Consider the following 10675-nt stretch of genomic DNA (forward strand, 5'->3'; position numbering starts at 1 on the left):
GGCGGCATAACGGCTATAAATTCGACTAACCGGAAATACAAACATCAATATATCAATTCCAACAACTCATAACAACAATAATCCATCCAAATCAACTCAATTCCAACAAATCCCAAAACACCCATTTTTGAATTATACTTTCAAAAATCATAACAAATCCGAACGACGCTCTTTTTCGGATCCGACTTCAAATATAAGATCTAAGCAAGCTCAAGAACAACATATTCGAAATTAATTCGATTCTAATAACATCCCAAAATTGAAATATAACCGATCGTAGAAAAACTTACGGTACAACGGAACTCTCGCAACCGTGATTGCGAATATGCCTTCAGATTGAATTTCTAACAGACGGATCGAGCTGAAATCGAAATCAGAAAGCTTGAAGAAGCTTGAAGGGAACGACCATGGAGGATCGACCGAGAGAGAGAAGAAGGAAGGAGAAAGGTGAATACTAGTCAATAAAGGGCCAAGTGTTATATTAAATCTCACTTTTGCACTTTGGTCCCTGAATTCTTCAAAATTTGCAATTCAGTCCCTAATCAAATATCAATTAAATCCTCAAATTTTTTAATCTCTGATTATCAATCTTAATCTCCTAAAATTTTGATTTTGCTAATTTTGGGGCGTTACACGCAATCACATAATACATGCATACACAATCTGGATATCTCGAATAATACTTTCGTACCTCATATACTAGGCAAGCTAAAACAGCTCTATGTCCAAGTGTGAAGACCGTAAATTTCTCTAAGTTAAGGTTATGATTTTTAATTGTTTAATTATTATTTTGTTTATGATAATTAGTATTAGTATATTTTATGTCATCGAGATAGTATTGGAAATAGAATATATATTTTGGGTATCTTGATAATTAGTTTACAAATATTATTGAGATAGATGATCAAGATCTAGATGTAGTCAAATCTTGGGAGATAGATTTTTATTCAAATTTTAAAAGTCACAATACTAGTCTATCATTAATTCTTTTGTGTGCCTATAAATAGAGGTTCAAAGCTTAAGGAAAAATCACTCATTCTCTTTTAATCTTCATATTTTCGTGTAGCAGCCTAAGCAATAGAGTCAATTTCTGTCCACTTTTCTCCTTATTTTCTTTCGGTTGGTTAGTCAACTTTTGGTTGCCAGTGGCCTAAGGGATTTGCCAACCACTTTTCCCTAGTTAAACGTTGAGTTAGCCTAGGGATTTGAGAGAGTAAAATTTCTCAAGGTTTGTCAGAGCACTTTCGTGAGTTGGGAATAAATTAAAGAAAGAAAAGGGCTTGCTTTGGTTGGTCATCTGATTAGTGGGTCTCGAGAAGTACCTTTCGAGTTCATTGAAGTTTCGAGTTATTGGTTTCTGTACACAGCTACGGTAAGTGGGCTTATGTTTTAAAATATTATGTATGATTTAAAATTTTGATCGTTCGTGATATTCTTTCGAATTTTGCTATGTAATTTTTATTCTTGATGAATTTGCTATAAGTATGTTTTGGCACTGTTATGACTCAAATTAAGAGTGGAAAGGGAATTTCCGAACCATGTTTTGATATGGCCCTGATGCGGTGGGTAATAATAACTGTTCCATGACCTCACCCCTTAGAGGGATTACATATAGGGGACTGATCAGTTAGCCACGAATAATGAGAGAAATTTCAGTGTCTGGCCAAAATATGTAAATCATGTTTATTTTGTTATGATGATGATGTTATGCTTTGTTATGCTTTGTTGGGACATAAAAAAAATGTTTGTGTTATGAAATATATTATAAGTTTTGAGATAAATATATATATGTATATATTTGATATGATCGATCGGCCCCCACTTGCTGAGTGTTTTCCAAAACACTCACCCCTTTTACTTTTCCCTCCCAGATGATAATTTAGAATGATGATGATTTAGAATAGCATGAACAAGATATGTTTTGGGGATGGTGAAAGAAAAATATTTTAAGAGTTTATTTGGTTATTTTATTTTGGGATTAATACTTTAATATTTTGTTACTTAAGTTTATAGTCGCTTCCGCAATTATTTATTAGTTTTTGGATTAACGAGTTGTAAAGACAATATTTTTGGAGCTTTTATTTATGATAAAAGACTGGTTTGCATATACTGTACTACGAGGCTTGTTGTTTTATAATTTGTGTGAATTTGAAACAACGCCGGTGGCACGACTCGATCTCGGGGCGTGAAACCAAGCCTATAGTCCGCACTACAATGAAAAGTTCTCATGCATTATAATCTTATTCTAAAAGTCTTAACTAAGCTATAGCATACTCCCTATTTACTATAAGGAGCCAGAGCTATACCTTCATCCATCGTCAGCCCACTGATGACGACTGTCCCAAAACTTGGGCACCTCTCCGCCGCAACCCCGGAGCGCCTCGCCAACTTCCGGACCAAGCCTAGGAAGGCTAGAAATTACCTAGAATGCCTAAGAATCGAGAGATGAGCTGAGTGTTTGGTGTGAGAAAATGATAGCTTGGATGGTCTATTTATAGGCGGAGATCGGACGCTCCGATCCTTGCATGTGCAACACGTCACTGCATGCACAGTTCTGACGCTCCGATCCCTACTTCGGAGGCTCCAAACTGCTGCGTGTCTGTTCACCCTTAAAACCTCAACACTTGCATGGCCTAACTGAGATCGGACGGTCCGATCGTTCCTAGCCTCCGATCCTTGATTTGTGCCTCCTAAGGGTTTGCACCCTCCGATCCTGAGTTCTCCGAACTTCCTTTGGCCAAAAATTTCATAATTTGTCCAAATTAAGCCCATAATCCATGCTTAACCATTTTTATACAATTAATCTTGTAAAATGAAACCGGTCTACTACATATGGACTGTATCAAATGTTATATATTTTTTTGTACAAAAACCTTGTTCACGGGAACTCAATGGGCTTATAAATGGTGGCTATCACAATTGAATGTATTTCATCACGCAAAACGAAAAATTTTACCTTCATGATTTCTTAAGCATGATGTTATGTTCTAGTTCACACCTATACATTTTGTTTCTACTATGTACTAGTTATGTAATGAATGTTTGTTGTTGAGTCTTTAGACTCACTATGCTTGAATGGTGCAAGTGACAATGCTTTAAATGATTTTATTGATGAGTTCACTGAGGGACATGAAGAGGAGTAGCCAAGAGGGCAGGAAAGAGATGCACATGTGCGTTGTCCAGAGAAGCACTTTTCTTTTTAAATCGAGCATTGTTAAACACTAATGTTTTAGTAATTTTTTTGTAGCTATGGGTTTAAAGAAGGAAAACAGTGTTACTTTTTCGAGCATTTTATATTTATTAATTCTTTGGTGCTCAACTATTTTTTAATGAAATTTTTTTTATTAAGAATTTAATTGAATGTATGTTCCCGAGTGGCGTTCTCAAGAGTCGGGGATGTCACAGCCAAGATCATGCGTTCGATTCTCATTGATTGCAAGAAATACAATTATTGGGAGGAAGATTGTTGAAATAAAATAATTGTCCCTACAGGGTAGAGAAATCGAATCATGGTTCTTGAGCTGCTGTGCGGTTAAAAGATATAAGTTGCACCATTACCATCAACTATAGCTTTTGGTAAAGAGACAAGCGCTTGGTCCTACATATGGCCAATTTCTTGTTGGAATAATTCTAGTGAGGATAATGAGCACATGTAGCCATTTTTTAGCTGTTAAAGAGAATGTTAATAGGTTGGTTCTCTTGAAAATACATGAAAACCGACCAGTTGGAGGATTGAGAGACCATGAAGCATAGTCTAAGTATGGAAACTTATAGAGGAGCTCGATAACTGCTATGAAAATAGATATATCTCAATTGAATCAAATGAACACGGTGGAAAACACATTCACACTGAGAAGGATATTTCTTTGATAGAGAGTTATATTGATGCCATCGAATCCTTTACGTAATCAATAATTTTTTTCTTGTGTGTGTGACTTTTGTCTTCTTGTTGTATCTACTACGTGATTTTGAGTGAAATCCTTCCTGTAATTTGTAATGTCCCCTACGTCATCAACATGCTTTCTCACAATTGGAAATGGGAAAAAAGAAAAAAATTGTGGATAATGCTTTCACGTAAATGAAAATTCATGTTTCAAACACATGGAAAAGAATAAATAACATGCATTCAACCTTTTGAAACTCACAATCCAAAAACGTCTAACGTGCAAAGTTGGAAATTTTATAAACATGTGAAACCCATCTACTATTCAAATCATGAATCAAAATAATTTGTTCAAATGTATCTAAATGCAAAAACTTCGTGATCAAGCTACAAAAGGTTCTCCAACAGCGTGCCATGTAACTCCTCTTTTTATCGGCTACTTCGCCTCTTGTCCAACATCGAAATCATTTACGGTATCTTCCTCACCTGACCATCAAATTACAGTGAGTTTAATGAGTCAACAAGAATATTCAAGTAATAAAGAATACATTATAAAATAATATGACATGCATAGGACGTGATCATAACATTAATTGATTTTTGTGGTGTCAAATTATAATGCAATTGTGGTAACCACCATTAAGAGCACATTCATTGAGTCCATGATTATGTAACTAGTTGGGCAACCTAAGAATATCATATGGTACAACTCATACTATCCAAGTCTAATATGCGTACCGTCCCATACTAGTCGAAGCCAATATGCAATCTTTTTTTTCTTTGGAAAGTCCTCCACAGTGCTCATCCCGGAGCAGTAGCCACGTACTGCTACCATAAGTACACATAAGACATCAAAATAACGTTTTCAGGCTTCTTCACATCATTCCTTCTCATAAAACTTTCATTCTTGAAATCACGTAACCATTTGTAATAAAACTAAGCGCGTCCCATAAAACTGCTCGCTTGAGCGCATGTTCTTGCCGCTCGAGCGAGGGAATTTTTCAAAGAAAAATACACAATCGGCGTGTTAGTGTATCTCATGTTATATGAGCCGTGCTCGAGACATTAAAAACCTCATACCACTTGATTTGGAGATTGAAAGCACTCCTTGTCGCATACGTAGAGCTTAGAGGCAGAATAACTTGGCCCTTGATTTTGAATCTGAAGAGGATTCTGAAGATATGGCCGAAGACGAAAATAACCGCGCTTTGATGGAACTTCATCGACCATTGGTCGGACGATATGGATCCAGCATTCTTTGCCCAGCCATTCAAGAGAATACTTTTGAGCTTAAACCGTCAATCATCCAAATGATTCAAATGCAAGTCGGATTGGAGGGGCGCCTTCTGAGGATCCAAATGCTCATCTGGAGCAATTATTGTCAATTTGTGATACCTTCAAATTCAATGGAGTAACTACTGATGCTATTCGGCTGAGGCTATTTCCCTTTTCTCTACAAGGGGAAGTGATAGAGTGACTTTGAGATTTACCAGAAGGATCTATTACTACATGGGATGGTCTGGTTGAAGTTTTAATGAATAGGTATTTTCCACCAACTAAAGTTACACAACTGCGGAATGAAATCATGTCTTTTAGGCAAAAGGATGGGGAATCATTGAATGCAACATGGACAAGATTCAAAAAGATGCTGAGAATGTGTCCTGTACATGGTCTTTCGGTAGGCCAACAAGTAGAGACTTTCTACTATGGAGTTGATTCATCTGTGACTTCTATGCTTGATGCAGCTGCCAATGGCAGTCTTTATAGAATAACTCCAACAGCAGCACTTGAAATCATATCAAACATGGCTAAAAGTAATGTGGGTTTGCAAGACAACATGAGAGAAAAGAAATTTGGATTTCTCGAGATGGATGCTCTGACAGCAATTACTACGAAACTTGATGGACTGACTCATCAAGTATCTCAACTTCAAGTAAATAAATCGGCACCATTAAAACAGGTGAATAAAGTCCAAGGAAACACTGAGGCAATTGGAGGATCAACAAGTAATATTCCATTCATGCCAAATGAATTTTTTGAAGGGCTGCCAGTTTTTTAAGGAGATTCAGTGAATTATGTGGGAAACCAAGGACGACAAAAGTATAATCCATTCAGTTTCTCATATAATCTAGGTTGGGGAAATCACCAGAATTTTGGGTGGAAACAAGCTGAAAATTCTGTTGAACCACAGTATTTAAATCCTCCTCAGCATCCTGCACAGCAAAGACCCGCTCAACAAGCAGTTAAACCTCCACAAGGTGCTGGACCTTCTATGCCGTCGAGTATCAAACAATCTGAGAATAAGTCGAATATGGAAGATATGCTTTCAAAATACATAGCTAGGAATGAGATGAGATGGAAGAATCATGATGCTATGATGCAAAGAGTGGAAACTCAATTAGGACAGTTGGCGAACCAACTATCTTCTCGAACTCTTGGAACACTGCCTAGTGACACAGAGAAGAATCCTAAGGAAGTGAATGTCATCTTTGTGCAACAAGTTATGACAGTCAAGACAGAGGAGCAAGAAGTCAAGGTAGAGCACACACCAAAACAAGTCATTTTTTCTCCACTCAAAAAAGGTAATAAAGGTAAGGAAGATGACTTAAATTCTAATGTTTCTAGTCTTCCTTTTCCCCAAACAGCTAGGCAATTAAATCTTGATCATCAATTTAAGAAGTTTCTTGAAATTATCAAGAAACTCCATGTTAACATCCCTTTTGCAGATGTTTTAGCTCAAATGTCGGGTTATGCTAAGTTCTTGAAAGAAATTCTAGCAAATAAGAAGAAACTAACCAACTTGGATACGGTGACTTTGAATGAGGAATGTTTGGCCGTACTTCTAAAGAAGCTCCCACCACAACTTCGAGATCCCGGGAGTTTTTATGTACCTTGTGCTATCAGTAGTATGTCATTTGATAAGACTTTATGTGATTTAGGTGCTAGTATAAACTTAATGTCGTATTTACTTGCAAAAAGTGATGGAACCTACCACTATGTCTCTCAAACTTGCTGATAGATCAATTAAATATCCTAAGGGAATAGTGGAGAATGTTTTGCTTAAAGTTAATGAATTTATCTTTCCTGTGGACTTTGTGGTACTTGATATGGATGATGATCGTGAAACGTCTTTAATATTAGGACGTCCATTCTTAGCAATCAGTAGAGCACTAATTGATATTCAGCAGCGAGAATTAATACTTAGGTTGAATGAGAAGCAAGTTATGTTTAATATGTTTAATAATTATTATTATCCTATGAGCAATTATTCTTGCTTGAATTTTTATACTCATAGTACATGTGCTGGTGAAAATGTTGAAGTAAGAAACACAGTGAAATCTTCCTCTTTGAAGATGAATGGATTAACTACAATCTCACAAAATCCAAAACTTTCTATCAAAGAGCCTCCTGGACTTGAATCTCAATGCTTACCCTCTTATTTAAAATATCTGACATTGGAAGATTCAAGTATACCTATAATTGTATCATCATCTTTGGCAGGTCAGGAAGAAACAAAGCTTGCTAGGCTCTTATGCAATTATATTCACACAATGGGGTGGATCATCGATGATATAAAAGGACTTGGACCCATAGTGATTGTCGATGAGCAGATCAACATGAATTTGCAGGATCCAAATTAAAAGGAAAGCAAAGTCGGGCTATAGACTATAAATTTAGTGTTAGCTAGGAGGCAACCCAGTTTTATTTACTTTGTTCTTTTATTTTTTGTTGTTTCATTTTTTATCAGTTCTTTTAGTTAATTCCAGTGATTTGTTATGGGTGCCGGAAATTTACTGAAGCTGATACATTATTGTTTGAGGAGGAGAGTGACCGCTAAAATCGGTTTGATTAAAAATCTACTGGCAAGCGCACCAGGTCAAGTTATAGATATTGAATAAAAAATCAGATGTCGAACCCACATGGACTGTTATTTTGTAACTACAAAAATATATTTATTTTTACTTAATCTAGACTAGTGAATAAGAGCAATTTCAGATTTTAAACTATTAAATAAATTTGCAAATAAAACTAAATTAAATAAAACACAGCAAGAAAATTTGGATTAAATTAAAATATTAGAAAAGTTTGATCAAGGACACACGTAGGTAACAAACAAATTATGTAACATGTAGTTGAATTGGGATTCAGATTTAATCTTAGATTACGGAAATTTTTCTAAATTTTTTAAAGGTCTATTTCTAGAACAATCAAACCTATTCAAATATTGACGGATTAAATTTTCATAATTCTAATCAAATTTGAATGCATTAAATATTTGTGAAAATTCAGTTTTCACCTAAACCGCACAATGAAACCGAATACTATTTCTAGTCGATTTTACCATGTTTTGATTATTAAAGTGATCAAAATCAATCCCTCCTCTGTCGACTTAGGACCAAATAACATGCAAGAAAATAGTTGATCAAACTATTCACAAGACAAAAATAAATCTAACAATCAATAAAATAAAATCAAGTCTGAAAAATCCCAAATAAACATCCACGTTTTCTGCATGAATTTGTTCTGCTCAATCACGTGGCCTTGATCGAAAAGAAAGATCTACTCAAAGTCTAACATAATTCTCAACAAAAGCATCCAAAAAATAAAAAGAAAAAGAAAAGAAGAGAAATAGAACGATTTTGAAGAGTAGCCGCCTCTTGATTCTTCAATCTGCGTCCGGAACCCCTCTTCTGATGCTAAAAGATCTATTTATATGCCCAAATATTCAAAATATTGAGTCCTACTTGGCCAAGGAATTTTTCAAAAATAAAACTCTGATCATCATTCTTGCTCGAGCGCAAAAAGGTGCGCTCGAGCGAGCACACTTCTGTCCCGAAGAATTATTTTTTTCACTTTTCTTGCTCGAGCGCGCAAACATGCGCTCGAGCAAGAACTTTTCTGCCTCGTGAAATATTCTCGCACAGACCATTCCGCGCAGATGCGCTAAATCATGCGCAGAAGCACGATTCTTCTTATTTCTCGGCTTGCGCAGATGCGCCCTTCACTCCCGCAGATGCGTCTTCGTTCTTTCCTCATGCAAGCGTAGATGCACTTATTTTCATCGCAGATGCGCCCTTAGCGCCATTCCATAGTGCGGTAGCTCTTCTTCTTGGGCTTTTCTTTAGCTCAATAACGCTAAATTAGAGTTGTTGGATAGTGCTATTTATTAGAGCGATAGCACTAGATTAGAGATTTTCGTTAGAGCTGTTCGTTAGCAGCTCTATTTTTTTTATTTTAGCACTTTAAACTCTTTTAATCTCAATTTTTCATACAAATAAAACCCTGATAACGAAATGCACACACATGAAATAAAACACATAAAAACAAGATTAATGAGCACAAAATAAACACAAAAATATCACGAACTAATGCACATAAAATGCACTTATCAGAGAGCGCGTGCATTTTTTTAGCATCATATCTATCAGGGGAGTCTGTTTACAATATTGCATCTTGTGTGATTGACTGCTTTGTCTGAATAATTTTGGATGCATGCCATTTCTGGTGTTGAATTCACTTTTCTAGGATGTTTTCTGGGAACAATGAGCTGAGAAATTTGGATGTTTATTTGCTTGATAAGATGTTGAATGGTTTGGGCGATATTCCTGCAATTCCAATGGCGACCATCTTGATTGCACACATGCGCAATGTTGTCCACTTGGCCAGTGCACCAAATAAAAAACAGCACGCTCGGTTTGCAATTATAGTTTCGTGGATTTTGGCAGCCTTTGGGGTGGATTTCACTGGCGAGTCCTCTCTCGCACCAGCTCCAAAGCACGTGCTCACCGCCCATGTCAGGGTGGATGGTATAAGAACACCTCAATCCATAGCCTTCATCGCCATGCCAACGATCCCCTAGTCCCACCACCCACCGCAATGGAGCAAGCTCGGGAGGCTCGAGTGCAGGAATAATCCGCTCTTGATCAGGCTGATGATCATCCCGCAGGTTCCCCTGTGCACACCAGAGCTCCGAGGGGCACACATCGCATTTTCTCTGCTATATTTGACTGTATGGATGATCTTCGCACCCGTCTGGCTCGACTAGAGCATCATGCCACTTCCCAGTCCTACTCCACTGACGTCCATGCGCCGCCTTTTGATCGCTCTGCTTTTGATGATTTGGACGAGTCGGCCTTCCCCTCTGATGAAAAGTAGCATGATTGTCTGTTTCCTAGACTGTTTGTTGTTGAACTGTTTAATATTATTTCCGTTGTCAGTTATTTGCTTATAGATGTTTAGTTCTTGATGTCGGGGGTTGTTTTAGGGAATATTTGCACTATTATCAGTTTCTAGTACTTGTTTGGTTGTGTTGAATGGATGTCGCTATTAGGAACTTGGATTTTATCTACTCTTTGTGCAACTTTTTAGAAGCTTATTTGTGTGTTTGTGTGTGTATTTTTACTACTTTACGCATTTTGGTTGGCTTTGTTGTTCTCTATGTTTAGGCTACCGCTCGCTCATTATGTTTTCATTGTCATCGACATTTTTCAAGGAAGTGTGTTTGCTCTTGCTTATGTTCTTATTTTATATTCGAGTAATTTAACACTGAGGACAGTGCCGATTTTAAAAGTGTGTGAAGTGGGTCGTTCATTACACTGTGTTTCACATCACTTAACAACACTTTAAAAAAAGGGAGATGAATATATTTTGAGGCACCACACTTGTGTTTTACATGACATACCAATTATTTTGTTAGATTTTTGATCACCTGAGAAAATGTTATGCCTAGAAATGAATGAGATAAGTCGTAGTTGCAAGGTAGAGACTTTGATATGAACTAGTTTTGCATTA

General features: G+C 36.7%; 1 protein-coding gene across 1 annotated transcript; it reads left to right on the plus strand.

Moving 5' to 3' along the window:
- Nucleotides 1–5064: 5064 nt before the first annotated feature.
- On the plus strand, nucleotides 5065–7524 carry LOC140877511 (uncharacterized). The gene is made up of 4 exons (XM_073281050.1): nucleotides 5065–5294; nucleotides 5426–5889; nucleotides 6016–6789; nucleotides 6863–7524. The coding sequence occupies exons 1-4, from the start codon at nucleotides 5065–5067 to the stop codon at nucleotides 7522–7524; spliced, it is 2130 nt and encodes a 709-aa protein (XP_073137151.1).
- Nucleotides 7525–10675: the final 3151 nt, after the last annotated feature.

Source organism: Henckelia pumila, chromosome 2, assembly GCF_033568475.1.
Source record: "Henckelia pumila isolate YLH828 chromosome 2, ASM3356847v2, whole genome shotgun sequence".
NCBI classification, from domain to species: domain Eukaryota; kingdom Viridiplantae; phylum Streptophyta; class Magnoliopsida; order Lamiales; family Gesneriaceae; genus Henckelia; species Henckelia pumila.

Excerpts from the sequence above, each read along its gene's own strand:
- LOC140877511 (XM_073281050.1), top strand. The coding sequence starts at position 5,065 with ATGGCCGAAGACGAAAATAACCGCGCTTTGATGGAACTTCATCGACCA. Across the intron at positions 5,295-5,425 it reads ATACCTTCAAATTCAATGGA|GTATTTTCCACCAACTAAAG; the intron begins GTAACTACTGAT and ends TTTAATGAATAG. Across the intron at positions 6,790-6,862 it reads TGTACCTTGTGCTATCAGTA|TGATGGAACCTACCACTATG; the intron begins GTATGTCATTTG and ends ACTTGCAAAAAG.